Consider the following 18,798-nt stretch of genomic DNA (forward strand, 5'->3'; position numbering starts at 1 on the left):
TTAATCTAGCTTTTAGCTAAATAATGATTACCTAAACTTGCATATAAATATTGGGAAAGCCAAATAAACAAACAGATAGATTTAAATTGGCACTTCTCTTCTATCTCTTATCGTGAAGCATAGAGATTTCCAAAAGACTTGTTTTTTCTCCCTCGTGGTATAACATTCTCATGGAAATCTTCCAATATTTTATCTATAAGGATGTTCATGGCATCATACTTTGTAACAGCAAAATAGCTAAAAAATACATAAAACATGAAATAGGTTAAATGATGCAATTCCCATCCAATGGAAGGTTATGTGGTTTCTAAACATAAAGATGTAGAAGGATATGAAAGGACACGCAAAATCGTTCACAGGACGCTGGGAGACAAATAGGAAAAATGCGGCCTAGGTCCACTGTGTGTGTGTGTGTGCGTGCGCGCACACATATGTGTGTATGTATTCATAAATACAGATAGCATATATACACACTCATATCTACATTTTTTTTTTCTTTACAAGATGATCTCCATTTATTTACTGAGTACAAGTGTGTGTTTGTTTAAATATACTTACAGGTGAAGTACAGAAAAAAGCTTGCCAGGAAAGGTATTTAGATATGAAAAATGTATCTTCAGAAGGTGATATTTTTTATTCTTCTTTGAGCTTCTCTATTTATATAACAAGGCTGATATTACTTTCATGATCAGAAAAAAGTGATTAGATCTAACAAAATATTCACGCATGTCCCCGAGGTGTGGATAGGTGTGCTCTAGTATGAAGTCACGGGCTAATGGGGCATCACTGTCAGTCATGATACTGTTTCATTATCACCTTGGTCATAAGTAAGATTAGAAAGGTCAGTGGTACATTCCAGAAATGGTAATCAGAACAGCATCCCCTAAGCAGGGTAGACATGAAGCCAAACAATCTGAGAACACCATATGAACTTGGAGCAGGAAGAGGCAGGGGCTGAAGGATGGAGCCTCTGAAAAAAGGTGCTTCAACACCACTGCCCTTACTGCTTTCCAGCTCCTACCCATCTGCCCCGATATTTGGGACTGCCTGGTGTGAGTAAGAAAAATGGGTCCCAAACACACACAGTCTGGCCTGAGTTCAGATCCAATCAAAGTTCCTAGGACATACTGAGCTCAGGGCTTGCTTCCCTGGTGCACCATGAAGGCTGGCCTGACCTCAGCTCAGTGAGCTAGGCGGACACAATAAAGGTACGTAGGCATTGTGTTCAATAAACATTTACTGCAGGGCAATAAGGATAAAGAAAGGCAAAATCCTTTCCCCCAAAAGGTTTATATCTAGACATAGTGCACACTTTAAAGCGGATCATAACACAAGATGGGCCCAGGCAAAACAGAAGTCAGAGCAGAGCAAGGAGAGAAATCACATGACAGATGGTCTGGTTGGTCTTTAAGAAAGGACGTTCTGTAGCCTTGCAACATACACCAAGAAACAAATTCTTCAAACATTTATTCATTTATTTTAGAGAGAGAGCATGAGCAGGAGGAGGGGCAGAGGGAGAGAGAGAGAGAGAGAGAATCCCAAGCAGACTCCCCACTGAGTATGGAGTCTGACCCAGGAAGGGGGGTTCAGGGGCTCCATCTCATGAACCCCAAAATCAAGACTTGAGCCAAATCCAAGAGTCAGACTTTTAACCAACTGAGCCACCCACGTGCCCCAAGAAACATAGATTCTTGAAGGCAGAGACATGCATGTAAGCACCTGTAACTATTAAAGGCCATTCCCAGGTCTTTCTTCCTTCCTAAGAAAATGTAAAGTAAACATGTATTTTACTCTTAATTAGAAAACTACATTTGGCTAAACTGTACATGTCATGGAGTTAACTAAATGCAACTGCCTCCAGCATTTCAATTCTTTCACTGGGCAAAGACCAATGAAACACAAAGTCAAACTGTATTGGGGAAAGATCAATTTTTGACAAGAGCGTAGTTTTCGCTTTGGGCTTATCATTTCCCTGGAAGGACAGACCCCTCGATGATGCAAAAGTGAGAAATGCAGCCGGATCTATATGATTGTCATTTCATATCCAGAGCGCACGTATTTGCTTACAGAGAGTCCTATCCGCAGACAGAAACTGCTTGCTAATTTCTGCATTACTCTTGGGCAGTTCAGATTTCATTTGGCACTTATTATGAACATAAGAAATAAGGCAAATTTCAAATTAACCTGTCCATGCTCACACAGCAGATTCATTACTACAGACTCTCCAACCCACACTTAAATCACACAGAACAATGGCCCATACCTGAAAGGGCGAAATCTCCTTTCTGGCTTTCACTCTCTCTGATTAGAAAGGCACCAGTGTGATTTTCTGAATATAATAGTTGTTTTTCTGCATCTGTTCTCTTGATTGCTCCAAAAAACCACCTAAAAAAGAGACAGATGTAAACTTTAATTAACCAATCAACAGTCATTTTTTAAGGAGCAGGAAGTCTGGCAAAAAAGTATTCTAACATCAGAAATGTTTGCTATTCTTTACTGAAACTATACCAGGTATAAATGGCACCTTTTGATACTTGAGATGATTTTTCTGGATGTCTGTAATCCTTACCAGGAGCCTTTTAAAAATTACAGAATAGGGATTTGGCTATTGCCTGCTACTACCTCCCTTCTCACATCTGAGTTCTGTTCTGTCTGAGAGGTAATGTGCCCTCCTTCTGTCAAGTTCAAAGCCTCCGGGGTGGGCCCACCACATTAGCCTGCTGGGTTCCACGCTCTATAATTATTCACCATCACCATCAAACTTTCACCGCCTCACCTAACACCTTCTAGGTGCTAGGAGGCAAACACTCCAATCAAAGGAGTCCCACATTTCACATTAAAGTGTGAACAATTAAAAATGTAGTTCTCTGGGCATTAATTCCCCCCCACCACCACCACCCCACTCCATCCGTTACTGCCCAATGGCACCATAATATGAGATGATCTTTGCATGCTTAGGAGGAACTTCTCAAATATAAAGGAAATTGCCCTTGGTGGAGAGATGATGTGAAAAGATGTCTCCACTTGGGAAGTATCTTTCTCTCTCTCTCAAAATAAATAAATATTGAACACATATTTGTGAATGTGTTTAATCCCGACAAAGAATTACGGATTTGATTTTATTTTTGAGATTTTATTTATTTATTTGACAGAAAGAGAGAGAACACAAGCAAGGGGAGTGGCAGGTAGAGGGAGAAGCAGGCTCTCTGCTGAGCATGGAGCCCTCTGCTGATGCGAGGCTCAATCCCAGGAACCTGAGATCATGATCTGAGCTGAAATCAAGAGTTGGGTGCTTCACTGACTGAGCCACCCAGGCACCCAAGAATTATGGACCTTAACATTGGAGCCAGTCTAAGATGTAGATAAAGTCTGTAGACACTAATGTGATCATATGAGGAAGTTGAGAAAGTTGAGGAGTTGAGAAAACTTCATGACGCCTCACTCTAGAGTCACAAAGTTGATCTTTCTCATTTAAGATTTTAGGTAAAACATTTTATCTTTCCAGGTATCATCTTTAAAAATGCAGACACTCAAAGAGGGGAAACATGGGCTTGGGGGGAGACATATAGGCCATGTGAGGAGCTGCAGGCTGAGGGGAGGAAATTCAGGCCACCAAAAACTGGCTCCAGTTGGTGTGACAGGTCATGGACTGGCTTGATGGGTCATGGATATTGGGGGATATGAGTCTACTGATGGGGATACAATCGGAAGAAAGAGGGGAAGGAAGTAGAAAGAGAGGCACTAAAACATAATCATTACCCTCTAACAAAGGCAAGGTGCTTGTTTACCATTTTGCCAATCATCAAGTTGGAAATACACAATATTAACTATATCAGTTAGGATATGCCAGGTTATATATATGCACAATGTTAAAAATCTCCATGGTTTAAGACAACAGAGATCTGTTTTTCCCTTAGCTGCATGTCCTTGGAAGGTCACGTGGGCTCTGCTCTAGGTCTGTCTCTCCACTTCCCCCCTCACTGAGCCACCCAGGTGCCCCTCTAGGTCTGTCTCTAGCTCTACCAGGGCATTTCCATCAGCAAATGTGGAAGCAAACATGAAATATGTGGCCAACCACAGGCTGGTTCCTGCAGCTTCTAGTTAAAGTTTCTATACAAGAATGAAACCATTGCAAATAAGTCTTATGTTTGTGCCTAAATACAAAGAGAGTAGGAAACACAATCACACCGTTCTCCAGAAGGCAGAGAGCTGGCATTGTTTGGTAGACTGCACTAAAGACCAGCCCGCTGATTCAGTATTGGGGGCCAAATCGATGTCACAGACTATTGCTTATCTCATGGAAACTATGGCAGGCATGGTGATAATCCGAGGGGCTATTTAATGAATTCACAGAGAAAGAAAAATGCATGTTTTCTATGAGTACAGAAATAAGTCAACAGAACAATGGAAAACAACAACAACAACAACAACCTCAAACAGACCCAAACACACAAATTAGAGATGAAAGTACAGACTATTCAATAACCAATGTTAGTACCATTAAAAATCCATATGGAAAAAATTAATTGATGCTACTTACAATATACATCATAGTTTTACGTGGCTTAATGACCTAAAGCAAGCTTTAAAACTTTCTGAGGATGGGACGCCTGGGTGGCTCAGTCGGTTAAGCCGCTGCCTTCGGCTCAGGTCATGATTCCAAGGTCCTGGGATCGAGTCCCGCATCAGGCTCCTTGCTCGGCGGGGAGCCTGCTTCTCTTGTCGCTGCCTCTGCCTGCCTCTCTGCCTGCTTGTGTGTACTCTCTCTCTCTATCTCTGGCAAATAAATAAAAAAAATCTTTAAAAAAAAAAAAAAACTTTCTGAGGATACCAGACTAGGGAAGGTTTCTTAGATAAGACAAAAAGAAAAGGACATTAAACACCTTAAGGGAAAAGATTAATAATATTTCTTATACCACAATGAAAAGATTATCACGAAATAAAATTAAAATACAAGCCAGAGGGGCGACTGGGTGGCTCAGTCGGTTAAGCGTCTGCCTTCGGCTCAGGTCCTGTTCTCAGGGTCCTGGAATTGAGCCCCACATTGGGCTCCTTGCTCAGCAGGGATCCTGCTTCTCCCTCTCCCACTACCCCAGCTTTTTCCTCTCTCTTACTGCATGTCTCTCTGTCAAATAAATAAAAATAAAATCTTAAAAAAAAAATACAAGCCACAGACCTGGAGAAAATATTTGCAAAGTATATAATCAAGAAAGAAGAGTGTTCGAATTACATAGAGACCTGTAATCAATTAAAAAAAAAAAAAAAAAGACAGGGGCGCCTGAGTGGCTCCATTGGTTAGGCGCCCTACTCTTGATTTTGGCTCCTCATGCTTGGTCTCAGGGGTCATGGGGTCAAGCCCAGCCTTGGGCTCTGTGCTCAGAGGGGGGCTCTGCTTGGAATTCTGTCCCTCTTCCTCTACTCTACCTCTACACCAGCATGCTCTTTCTCTCTCTCTCAAAATAAATAAATAAATCTTTACATACTTCTTAAAGGCTTTATTTATTTCTTTGACAGAGAGAGAGACAGAGAACACAGGCAAGGGGAGCAGCAGAGGGAGAAGTAGGCTCTCTGCTGAGAGGGCAGGGCACGCAGTGTGGGGCTCAATCCCAGAACCCTGGGATCAGGCCCTGAGCTTGAGACAGATGCTTAACCAACTGAGCCATCCAAGCACTCCTAAAAGGAATTTTTAAAAAAGAGACAACACAGTAGAAAAATTGGCATAGTATATAATTGTACAGTTTATAGAAAAAGAAAATCCAGTAACCAAGAAAAATAAGAAAAGAAGCACAGTCTCTGTAGCAATACTACAATCTATACCAATAAATATTAAATCAATGAAATTTCACACTTTTCAGGTTGGACAAAATTTAAAACTTTCACATTCGGCCATTGGGAAAAATGTGAAACAATAATTTTCCTACAATACTAGAGGCAATATCCTGTGGTACAACTATTTCAGAGAGCAATCTAGCAATATCTAATAATGGTATTTGTATACCATTCAACTTCACTTCTAGATTATATGCCATATGTGCTCAAGGACACGAATCACAAGAACATTCACTGAAGAATTCTAGCACTGAAACATTGGAAACAACCTAAAAGTCCATTGTAGGGAAAGAGATAAACTTAGTTACAGATATAAGGTAGAATAATACACAGCAGATAAAACAAACTGTTGAGGGACTAAAGGGAGTTGAAGACTGATACATACTACTGTGACGTCATTGAAGTGAACACATAAAAAAATTATATATTTTCATGGACAGTTGCATGCTTAATGAAAGCCAATAGTTAATAGCTAATAGTATTTTTTTATTTTCCTGAAATGGCAAAATTTCTTTGCACCAACATTGCAAGCCAATAGTTAATAGCTAATAGTATTTTTTATTTTCCTGAAATGGCAAAATTTCTTTGCACCAACATTGCAAGCACATTAGCAGCATGGATCAAATATACTGATCAACCCCATGCGTTTCCTTGCTTCTGAGTATATTGATTATGCATCAGCATTAACATGTTTGCTCAAAATATAAATATTTAAACCTTTACAAGAATTACAATTTATCTGTCAGATTAAATTCTTAGAAGTATGATTATATCTCATATATCTCATCATTCTCAAGAATAAATTCCATTATATATTTTCAATACATACATTACATTTATATTTTGTATAATCAAATCTGTAAATGATGTATTTTCTCTGCCCAATATACGTATAAACAAGCAGTTTCTGTAAATCAAAGACAGAGTAATTTTACAACATCTGTAGAGAGAAACTCCGTGGTAATTTTTTAAAAATCCTTTTTGTCTCACCAATTTTAGATTCTTGCACATACTCACTTTACAAGGCAAATCACACCAGTATTAACTCCACAGTAACAATGAAATGGATATAAATATTTGACTGGATGCATCAGCTCGCTTAATACACCAGGAACTGAATAAAAAAGTTGTTTTCTGGATGTAGTGTCATTACAATGCCATCTTTCATACTCAGTAATGACGCAACCACGGAGAAAGATAATTCTTTCCTCCCTCCACATATGGGAAAAACATGCCTTCATCTGTGGTCTGAGCCTGTGGCAAAACGGTCATTCTTCTCCATTCTGCCTGCTAGAGCCCCTGTTGGCACCATTCCGGAGGGTCACGCACACCCCAGGCCTGTGTGCCCACCACAGCCACTTTCAATGCCCTCTTTCTGCTTTACTTCTTGTGTGCAGTAAACAGTAAGTGCTGAGAAGTAATCAGGGTATCCCAGGATGGATCCAGGGAGAGTCTTACAGGGAAACACCCAGGAAGAGTCTTACAGATCAGTGACCCTTCAAGTGTGGTGCCTGGACCAGAAGCATCCGCATCACATGCAAACTTGATAGAAAAGGAAATTGGCAGGTATCTCCCATACCTCTAAATCAGAGACTGTGCGGTGGTGCTCAACAATCTGGGTTTCACTAAGTCACCAGATGCATCTGATCCACAGTAAAATCTGAGAACTACTGAGTTATAGAAATAGTAAAACAAAAAAAAAGTTAAACAATTTTATGAAACAGCTGAGAATAAAAAGAGTTTGGTGTTTACCTGTGGAAAATTATCCAATAAAATGACCCTACACACACATTTTATTGATCTTTAATGAAACTAATCTTTATTGCTATGCCAGACTCGCCATGAATGAGATCTTGATTAAGAATAACCAAAAAGGGGGCACCTGGGTGGCTCAGTGGGTTAAGCCTCTGCCTTCGGCTCAAATCATGATCTCAGGGTTCTGGGATCGAGCCCCACATCAGGCTCTCTGCTCAGCAGGGACACTGCTTCTTTCTCTCTCTGCCTCTCTGCCTACTGGTGATCTCTCTGTCAAATAAATAAGTAAAATCTTAAAAAAAAAAAGATAGCCAAAAAGGAGAGGGGACTCATAATAACCTAGGAGAGGGAAGTGCTTCAAATAGATGAAAATGAAGCAAAAAGCATAATGTTGGTTTTGAACATGACTGGTCTAAGGTTTATTTTGCAAACATTTATCCAGTGTCTACTGTGTATAAATTCTGACCCAGACCCAGAAAGATCTGCAAGATATATTCCTGAACGAAAAGGAGTAAACTGTAGAGTAATCAAAATATTAGTTTTATTTATATTTTAAAAACCAACAAACCAAAACTGATATGTGCTTACTTCTCGATTAGTAAGCGATAACAAAAACATTGGCAAACAAAAACAAAAACAAAAACCTTTCACTTTTTACTCTGCATGCTTCCCCATAATGTGGATATATTTATAGTAAGGGGTAGTTTTATATTACTTTGCAATCTACTTAAACAGAAAAAACATCTAAGGAAGCCAATTCAGAAATATGCTATAAAAATCCGCATGCTATATGAGAGTTGAAGTAGAAACTTTGGCAGTTAGAATTGATAGAGACAAGGAAAATCTCAAAGGAGCATGGGAAGGTGCTGATGGATGAGGAGGGAAACACAAACATAACCCCAGGGTTTCAAGTCTGGACAACTGAAGAACAATAGACCCAGCAACACATTAAAGGCAGAGCACCATAATGATTATGAGCTACAGCATCTCGCTGGGAAACTCAACCTCTCTATGCCTGGAATGGACTTTGTCGTCTGTTAGCGAAAATAATAATAACTGCCAGGTAGGTTTGTTTTGAGAGTTTAAAAAAAAAAAAAAAAAATGATGTGTATCAAGGGCCAGGTACCCAGCCACATTTATGATCAATAAATAGCACCTACTTTCAGAAAACTAATTTAAGGGAGAAATTATATATTTGGTTTTAGATGTGTTAGGTGGGAGGTCATGATGAAACATGAATGAATATGTGGATGTGATCTCACTTCTCTAGATGTGTTTGGACGGCAAGTTTCCTCCCCAGTGGGTCCTGCCGGCTCGGTCTTGACTAGGACATGCCACCACCAGGGGGCAGTAGGCCATTTTACTAATTCAGAAAGGCTGAAGCTGTAGTGTGGTAACTGGAAATACTTTATTTGACAAAAAAGACAAAATTAGTCCTAAACAAAACCAGAATGTATGCATTGTTACTGAATATCAACATTTAAATAATATAGATATCAATCAAAATTTAGGGAAATCAACAAGTAAATAGATGTGGTACCTCCAGGGGCACCTGGCTCACTCAGTTGGTAGAGCATAGAATTCTCAATCTCAGCATCCCAAGTTCAAGCCCCACATCGGGCGCGGAGCCTACTTAATTAAAAGAAAATTGTTTTTAAATAAATATGCGGTACCTCCCCAAATATGTCCTCATCTCCTCCTAATACTTTTACTCTGTCCGCTCTGCTGACTGGCAAAAGTAGATGTCTAGTACTCTCATAATTCTGATCTAATGGTGTTAGCTTCCTCCCACATTTTTTTAAAGTAAGCTCTATGTCCAGTGTGGGGCCTGAACTCACAATTCCAAGATCAGCAGCGGCATGCCCTACTGACTCAGCCGGCCAGGCACCGCTCATCCTACATTTTTTTTTTTTAAAGATTTTATTTATTTATCAGAGAGAGAGAAGGGGAGAGAGCGAGCACAGGCAGACAGAATGGCAGGCAGAGGCAGAGGGAGAAGCAGGCTCCCCGCTGAGCAAGGAGCCCGATGTGGGACTCGATCCCAGGACGCTGGGATCATGACCTGAGCCGAAGGCAGCTGCTTAACCAACTGAGCCACCCAGGCGTCCCTCATCCTACATTTTTAAAAAGAGAACACCTATTCCTAATAACTGCTAGCTAACATTCACAAAGTTTAACATATCATTTCTTTTCCCCATGCCTCCCTCACAACCAAGACAGCTGACCTTCAACCACAGTAGACAGACCTTGAAGAAAAATAAGTTTCTAAAACCAGCCCCAGAAGAATGCTGGTGCCCTCCCAGAAACTGCGGAAAGGAAAATGGGCAGATCCGCGTGGCACAGCCACCCATGACGGAGGTAACCTGGGGTGCCTGCCCAGGTGGGAACTCGGGGTCAGCTCTGTCTTTATTGTTGCCATCGCAGACACAAGTTACAGTGCATAAAACCACCCATCATCCTCACCGGCGTGGCTTGCGGGCATCAGACACTAACGTTTGAAAACACCTAGAATCTGCAGGGTACGCTCACCATCGCAGTTAGTCCCTTATCATAACTAAATCATTCGCATGGTCCCCGGAGCCGTGGCAGTCCTCCGCGACCGCCCTGCATCTATCTGCATCTGGGCAACACGGCCAGGACAGCCGCTGCGGGAGAGCCCCTTCCTGTCCGGGTACGCATGGCCCTGCCCTCTACTAAACGTCCCGAGGCTCAGCGGCCCCTTTAGCTCACAGAAAATGCACCTTTTTCCCACTTACAGAGCATAAGGACAAAGAAAAGGCAATTAATGCTCACATGTATTTTGTTATTCATTCCCTCCTTTTCATTTCCCTCGTCGCGAACTTTGTCCCCTTCATCATCATTAGATTATGGCAACGTTCCACTCTCCGTGCTCCCTAACGTTAACAGCTTCTGCGGTTACTGACCAGGTCCAAGGAGGCAGAGTCTGCTGTTAACAGCGTCACATGCGCTCCCGTGGACTCCCCAGCCTGGCTCACGCCGCGGCCACTAGATGAATCATTTGATCCTACGACCAGATACAGCTCCCCCGATGCACACACATTAGTAAGTTTTAAGGGTTCCCTTTGCTTAGGGAATAAAATCCTTATTGACCTGGAATTTCAAGCCCTCTGCATTTCTGGACACCAGCCATTTCCTGAGCAGTGTCTTCCCTATCATCCACTCTTCGGCTCCAGCTAAAGTCATTCTCTTACGGCTGTTTGCCCTGGCATGGCTTAAATCCGCCTCCCCAGAATTCCCCAGAACAGTGACCATCCTCTGGGTTTCTCATGTATACGAAAGTTAGAGCTGCCTTTTTTTTTTTTTTTTTTTCCTAGTTATTCCATGTTCACTTGAGGCTACAGACCTCCCCGGTACAAAGCCTAACTTTGCCTAATATGACTTTTTTTTTTTTTTTTTTAAGATTTTATTATTTGGCAGGCAGAGATCACAAGTAGGCAGAGAGGCAGGCAGAGAGAGAGGGAGGGAGATGCAGGTTCCCCGCTGAGCAGAGAGCCTGATGTGGGGCTCAATCCCAGGACCCTGAGATCATGACCTGAGCTGAAGGCAGAGGCTTAACCTACTGAGCCACCCAGGCGCCCCCCACCCCCATATGCCTTTTGGAAGAGTTAAATAAATACTTGTTGATGAAACAATAGATTGTACCCAGTGTGGGCATTTATAGGTCTTTCAGTTTATCCTGAATGTTGAACTCGATAAAGCCTGTGTTTTCATGTAATCTTTTATTTGCTCTTGCCACATACTTGGGAGTGTTAAGCGCTTTTGGGAGAAGCCTTATCTGCTCTGGGCCAGTTGCAACACAGATTCACATGTTAATTGGCCGCAGACCACTGGTTCCAATCTGACCACTCTCTTCCCCCAAAAAAGAGCATTTGCCTATGAACGTAAAGATAAAAAATGAAGCCGATTTTCCTGTCCTCCCAAACACAAGCGGATCAGGGCTGCACACATGTAAAAAATGTGTGATAATGTGACAATGTCGCCTTCGATATCTGAGGTATGACTTGCAGTCACAAAGAAACCAGGAAGCTCCTTGCTGGGTTCATTTGCTAAAGCTTTTTTGGTAGTGGTTCACCTCTACGGTCATCATAAAAGGGGAATTTGGAAGGAACTTCTTTAGAAAGGAAGTACGATGAACTAATTGGTATTTTCACCCCTGGGGAAGGTGTGGTGCTATATGTTTGTAAGGATATGATTGTAACCTGAACCCTCCTGCCAGTGTGAAGTATTGTCAATACCTCACAAAAAACTGAAGAGTGGAACAAAGTTCAGATAGCGATCCAACCTCAAGGCACTGCTTTGGTCTCACAACCATCTCCTATTTGTATAAAAGGAAATGGAAGCTAATATTGATTTCTCTTTTTTTTTTTTTAAGATTTTTTTTTTTTTTTTTATTTACTGACAGAGATCACAAGCAGGCAGAGAGGCAGGCAGAGAGAGAAGTTCTGGCTCCCCACCAAGCAGAGAGCCTGAATGCAGGGCTGGATTCCAGGACGCTGGGATCATGACCTGAGCTGAAGGCAAAGGCTTTAACGCACTGAGCCCACCCAGGAGCCACTGATTTCTCTTTTAAGATAAAAAACAAGAGTGCCTGCTGGCTCAGTCGATGGAGCATGCGACTCTTGATCTCCGGGTCATGAGTTCAAGCCCCACAATGGGCTTGGAGCCTACTTAAAACAAACACACACACAACCAAAGTGTGTGAATATATAATGGCATTTCCAATCATCAAGCCTGAAATATAAGTGTAAACTCTGACCTGTCTGCTTTGTTTTTATATGTTTTTGATAATGTTTGTCCTAGAAACAGGAGAAATATGGATTAGAGTTGAAAGCATTAATCATGGAGTTTCCATCTTTGTCACATCCAAAAAAAGTAAATGCAATTGATTTTTATAATGTCTAGGAAAATGCCCTATTTCACAGAACACCACACAAATGTTCACTCCAATTCTTTATTTGACTAAGCTTTTGGGTACCAGTATAGCTTTTTAATAGTTATAGGGAGCACTAATTTAAGAGGTGACAGCCCCAGGACACCTGGGTGGCTCAGTGGGTTAAAGCCTCTGCCTTCGGCTGAGATCATGATCCCAGGATCGTGGGATCGAGCCCTGCATCAGGCTCTCTGCTCCGCAGGAAGCCTGCTTCTTTCTCTCTCTCTGCCTGACTCTCTGCCTACGTGTGATCTCTGTCTGTCAAATAAAAATGTAAAATTAAAAAAATAAAATAAAATAAAATAAAAGAGGTGACAGCCCCAATTAGTTTCCTATCCAAAAACAAACAAAAAAACCCCCCACAATAGTTATCTTCTCTCATGAATCATTTCCTTGCTCACTTCCAAGAAGGAAAAAAATGAAAGGAACTTTTTAATTCACTTAATTTTAAAGAATCTTAATTCCTAGTACCATGAATGACACTTTATTTAAAGCACTGAGTATTCTTCTTGAAAGATCTTTAAATATGGGGCACCTGGCTGGCTCAGTCACTAGACCATGCAACTCTTGATCTGGAGGTAGTGAGTTCAAGCCCCACCCTGGGCACAGAGTTTACTTTAAAAAAAAAATAAAGATCTACAAAATAACTTGTTCTTTGGGAATGTTCACTGAATCAACAAGACCAAATGTTGAGTGTAGTGAGCCAGTAGTCCTTGCGTGTACCCTCTTCAAGATGGGTTAATAATGTAACACTCTGTATCACTTATTTCCATTAAATCTTGTATCCCAAATCACATAGTACACAACATGAAGTATCCTAACCTTCTTCTTACCCTACATGGTCATACTGATATCGTTTTCTGTGTGCTTCATTTGCTAAAATATATCAGTAACATTCATTTCATACTAACTATATAGAAAACAGATGAAGAAGCTTAGGAGCAAAAAAAGGGTCTATTTCTTGTCCTTTGAGAATTTTAGATTATCCAGGGAGGGCTAAGAGATCGTTTTAACTGAGTAATCAAAAAGAAAGTACCAAAAACAAGAGGAGTATTTCATTTCTTAAGGGAACTGCAATCCAAGAAACAAATAACCCAACAGTGTGTCAACAAGGGAAGGCATCTTAGAGAAAAGACCCTTGGAATAAGGATTTGGAAGAGATAAGAAATCCAAAGAAATGAAGGACAAGGGCATGTCACAGGTGAAGAACCAGCGGCCTGTCTGTGAGCAGACTGGTTTGATGGGCAATGGTGGGGGAAGAGGGCCGATTAAATGTAGAAGAAACAAAACCAGTTCTTTGATGTTTTCAGGCACTCCCATGTAGGAACAACTAACTCCACAGTAGAAGTAGCTCTTCGACAAACAGTCAAAAAGTACATCAGGAAGAGGATAAGATAGTTCATTGAAGATTTAACACGGTAAAGAATTTTGAGTTCTGGGCACACCTGCAAAAATGATGGGAAAATCTGACTTGTTTTTTTAAAAATCAGTGAACAAATATAAGAAGTCCAAGTGTGGAAGGCAGGAGCAAGGGAGAATTATTCTACGGGAGGCACACAGGAGAGGAGACCCGCATTTTAGAAATAGCAAGAAATTTTTATGAGGATCCATGGGGACAGTTCTGAAACTTATTGTTGAAAGACCCTTCCCCCCCAGTTGTTAACTAATTAATTGCTCTTTTGCCCTTCTGTAACTGCTTGGCTTATAGAAATAATAGAAGACGCCATGATGGCATTCCTACCTTCCCCCTTCTTGTTCCCCCTTCCCGCCTCTCTCTTCGTGCGCGCGCGCGCACGCACGGGTCCCCAAAGCCAATCAGCAAACTCCACGTATGCCTTTTTCAAAAGTTCTAACTGTCAACCAATCAGTTGCGCCCCACCCAAAACTTGTTTGTACCTGTCTATAAAAACCCGGCACCACCCCAGCCGGGTGTGCTCAGCTAGCAGGAGCTGCTGACCACCCGCAGGCGCGCGCTGACCACCCGCAGGCGCCTGCATAACAATAAAGAACCTCTTGCTGATTGCATCCAGTGGCAGTGTTGGATTCTTGGGTAAGGGGATCCGTGGGTCTTTCAATTGTAAATGCGTTTTAATGAGTACATGCATTCTTGGGAAGAGAATCCAGTGTTTCATTAAATTCTCAATGACGCCTGTGACAGAAACTACACATCTCCTTCAATAAGGCTAAGTGGCTTTTTTTTTCCAGGTTCACGCAAGAACTGGTACCAAGACTATATCCACAGCCTACCACCATAAAACTCCTTCACTCATTCATTTTTCATTCAACAATTATTTATTGAGCGCTTACTATGTGTCAGGCTCAGTTCCAGTTGGTAGAAATAGAGCAGTGAATGGAACAAACCGGAAGTCCTGACTTTCTTGAACACCCATACCAATGGGGAAAGATAGACAATAAGTAAAATAGATGAATATACAGTATGTTTGAAGGTGATAAGTGCAAAAGAGAAAAAAAAAAGTGAAGTAACATAAGAAGGAGAGTGGGCAGCAACAGGTGGCAGACAGAATTCCAGAGGGTTTGCCTCTGTGTTCCTGAACTGAAAGGGATCAAAATAAATTCAGCCATGGAGAAAAACTGGATAGAATCTTTGGAAGGAGTAGACAAATAAGGACCTAATCCATTCTAGGATTGAGACAATATCCAGATTTCTCAACTGTAGCTTGGCCAATATCTATTTGCATTTTTTTAAGGTAAGAAATAAATGATACCCATCAATTTCATTGTTATCACCAATATTTATGGAAATGCAAAACACCAGAAGCTTTAAGTATCCTCCAAGGGTCTCCTTGGGTGCTATGGCTCTTTAGTCAAAGAAAAATGAGCCATCTGTTGAGGAGGAAGAGTACCCTTTAATTTAAAAAACAAAACAAAACAAAACTATACATAGAATAGAAATAATATTTCTGATTATACAGGAATTGTGGAGGCAAGATTTCTTTCCAGATAGCTCTTAAATCCATATAAAAATCAAAATGTTTAAGTGAAATCTTAAAATTTTCCATTTGGCAAATATACAATGAAAAATCAAAATCAAAATCTCTATTCTCTTAACCTACACATGGCACAAAGACATATATATATGTGGATGTGGTTTTGGATGTACGGGGGTACGTGTGTAGTGTGTGTGTGTGTGTAGGTGTGTACCTACTGCTACCAACACAGATGTGTACTAGATTCACTGACTTTTAGAGGCTGAAATGAAGCAGGTGTCCCAAGCCAGACAAGAGGTGAGAGAGAGTCCACAAAGGTCCCAACGGACACACACATTCTCTTTTTCTTTTCCTTTCATTTTAATAATCTGCTCCTGCTCACCCACCTACCACCTAACTAAACATTACTATCATTAATACTTACCAATAACCACACCAGTATTAATAACTGAAGGATTTATAACCTGCATAAATGCCCCCACTGGACTCCGAAATGGAAGACGCTGAACCACTCCACAAAGCAGCTGGTTCTTGTCAAAAGGAAAGCCAGAAACAGTGCCAGAAAATACACCTTTTGTTTTCAGTGTCAACAAGCTGTTTGTCAGGAAACAAAAGGAAAGTCTGCCACGCTGGTGGATTTTTCTAAAACCTGAAAATTAGCTCTCGGCTTGTTTTTGCTGAGAGTTACAGGAAAGGGCAGTCGCACAAGAGTATCAGGGCCCCACTCCTCCAAACTGCTCTGGGGAAAGCCTGCCTCACGTGTGAGAAGGAACAGGGTCCCTCCCCACCGACCCCGCCATACTTCTTAACCTCCTCGAGGGCCTCAGTTCTCAAACTCCAGTTTGCTAGGAAGTTTGCCAGGCAGAGTGTGGACAAGGCAAATGCTCCCAGCTCAGAGGTGGGGCTCCCGATGCTACAGCTTCCCAAGTGCCCCAGAGAATTAATTCTGAGGCTGGGAACCCAGGAGTGAGTTTGGAAAAGCACAGCTGTTCTCTGAAGGGAAAGAATTTCTCTCATGTCTGCCATCGCCCACACCAAACCCTGGTTCTCTCGGGTCCAGTCTGCCCCACACCAGACCCCACTCTTATTTTCATCCCAACCAAAAGATATACATTCAGCCCAAACTTTGTGTAAAATTGGTGGAGAGCCAAGTGCAGTCTAGAGTTACAAGTTCAAATACATTAGAAATCTCTTTCCTCGAAACTTGGTTATCAAGTGCCCTGAAGAAGGAATTTCCCAAACTGCTCTTTTCCCTCTGGTCCAGAGCCCCCTGCCAGGTTGCTAAAGCCCCTCTCCTCTTCCCCTCTCCTCTGGATCATGTTTTTACAACAAAATACCCCAGATTTTATATGCAAAGCAATTTAGTTCTGAATCCCACGGGCACTCCAAAGGAGCATTCTGTGCCTCCTTCTGTATTCTCCAACAGACATTCCATTGTTCTGCTCCATAAAGACCCATCCACTCTAGGTCTTGTTTCTCAACAGCACAAACAACCAGAGCTTTGAAAATAGAATTTTTTTAAAGCAAGATAAATCCTTAGGCAGAGCACCTCTCACACCATCCTCCACAGCAGCGGGTAGCAAAAGAATTACACATACTCTTGCTGTCAAAAACTAGTCCACGTCTGAAGATAAGGGTGAATGAGCAGAGTTGGGTTTTTTTTTTTTCCAGTTACATTTATGTTTTAAAGAATGTAGTTTATTAAAATTATGAACTTCTTAAAATACGTTAAAATATTTGTTCTCTCAAAGTATCTTCAGAAGAGGATAAACTCAGGGGCACCTGGGTAGCTTAACTGCTTAAGTGTCTACCTTTGGCTCAGGTTATAATCCTGGGGTCTTGGGATGAGCGCCCCCAGTGGGGAGTCTGCTTCTCCCTCTGCCCCTCCCCCAGCTCTTGCTCTCTGTCTTTCTCTCAAATAAATAAATAAAATCTTTTTTTTTAAAGAGGACAAAGTCTAATGATACACAAAGTAAATATTAATCGTAAGTAGCACATGAACTATTTGCGTGCAAGTTTGTGTTCAGAGAAACTGAGCTATACCCTGCCTCAATGGTCACCTTACTAATCATCAAATTGCAATTACATAAGGTTTATTCCATAACTTTGGTGATACAAATAATGATCTAGGTACAAAAACGCTACCTTCTTTGTCTGGGATTAACTGAAGAAAGAATTCAGTGAAACACATGGAGTATAGTAAATTCTGACTTGTCAAGTTGCAACCCAGAGAAGTGATTTTTTAAATCTTAGAGATTTGAAAAGACTGCTGCTGGGATGAGAGCACAGGACAGGAACACCCTAAAGCCTTGGAATTGGGAACCCCCCCTCCCCCAGTAAGCCTGAGAAGCAGGTCTTCCTAAAACTTTTCCTTCACACCCCTTTCCTTGGGTTCCTCTTTCTGGTATTATTCGATTAGTTCTTACTTCCCAAGTACACTTATAAGCTCCAAGAGCAAAACCCTATCTTTTTGCTTATTACTGCAATTTTCAGAGTCTAGCACAGCACCAGATATTAAACATGACCTCAACAAATATCTTTGAATGAATACATGAATGAATGAACAAATGATTGCTTGGGGGCATGAGTCTCACTGTTAAATGTTAAAGCTGACCGAATAACTCTAAACAAAATAAGACAAGAATATAGAATCATCTGAAGATGTGGAACAGAGGGCGAAAGAAGAAGCCAGATTTTATCCGTCGTGAATATCCTCAGAGCTAATCAAGTGATCATAGTCCGAAGAGGAAGGTGACAATAAAAGCAATCACAGTAAGACTAACATTTGGATTCCACTTTACAACTCCCAGTGTCATCACTGACATTACGGCATTTGTTCCATGGCAAATCTTGGGGCCACTAGAGCGGGCGCTTCAGTAGCTCTACTTTGTGGAGTTAGGAACTAGAGCTGAGGGGAGAGCATAAGCAAGGCCAGTGTCTTAGCGGATATGCCAGGACTGTGCCCACTGTGCACAGTGAGACATATGGAGTTGTCCTAACCTCATAATCCCACTCTACAGAGTAGGTCAGAAATATAAAGAAACCATGGCAGAAAGAGGAACACCAGGTTGAAAACGTTATAAATAGGTATCAACATAGTTTCACCTAAATTCATAGAAAACTACCCCACAATGTGACCATAATTTTAAAAAAGGGTGGGTCTTGGGGGCACACCCCTTTCACTGGGAGTTAATAAGATCTTTTATAATATCTCTCAGGTGGAATGCTGAACAGAGTACACCATTGGTATGCACAAGTGTAACAAGTCACATATTTTCATTTCTCATTTTTAAAATTTCTCTTTAACTTCACTGA

The 18,798-nt window shown here is 41.3% G+C and overlaps 1 protein-coding gene across 1 annotated transcript in view; it reads right to left on the bottom strand.

Moving 5' to 3' along the window:
- Window positions 1–18,798, bottom strand: part of FRK (fyn related Src family tyrosine kinase) — a 105,528-nt gene that overhangs the window by 47,917 nt on the left and 38,813 nt on the right. Inside the window, exon 2 of the mRNA XM_059401238.1 lies at window positions 2,264–2,385. Coding sequence (XP_059257221.1) covers window positions 2,264–2,385 — 122 coding nt within the window. The remainder of the gene's footprint in view (window positions 1–2,263; window positions 2,386–18,798) is intronic.

Source organism: Mustela nigripes, chromosome 5 (genome assembly GCF_022355385.1).
Source record: "Mustela nigripes isolate SB6536 chromosome 5, MUSNIG.SB6536, whole genome shotgun sequence".
NCBI classification, from domain to species: domain Eukaryota; kingdom Metazoa; phylum Chordata; class Mammalia; order Carnivora; family Mustelidae; genus Mustela; species Mustela nigripes.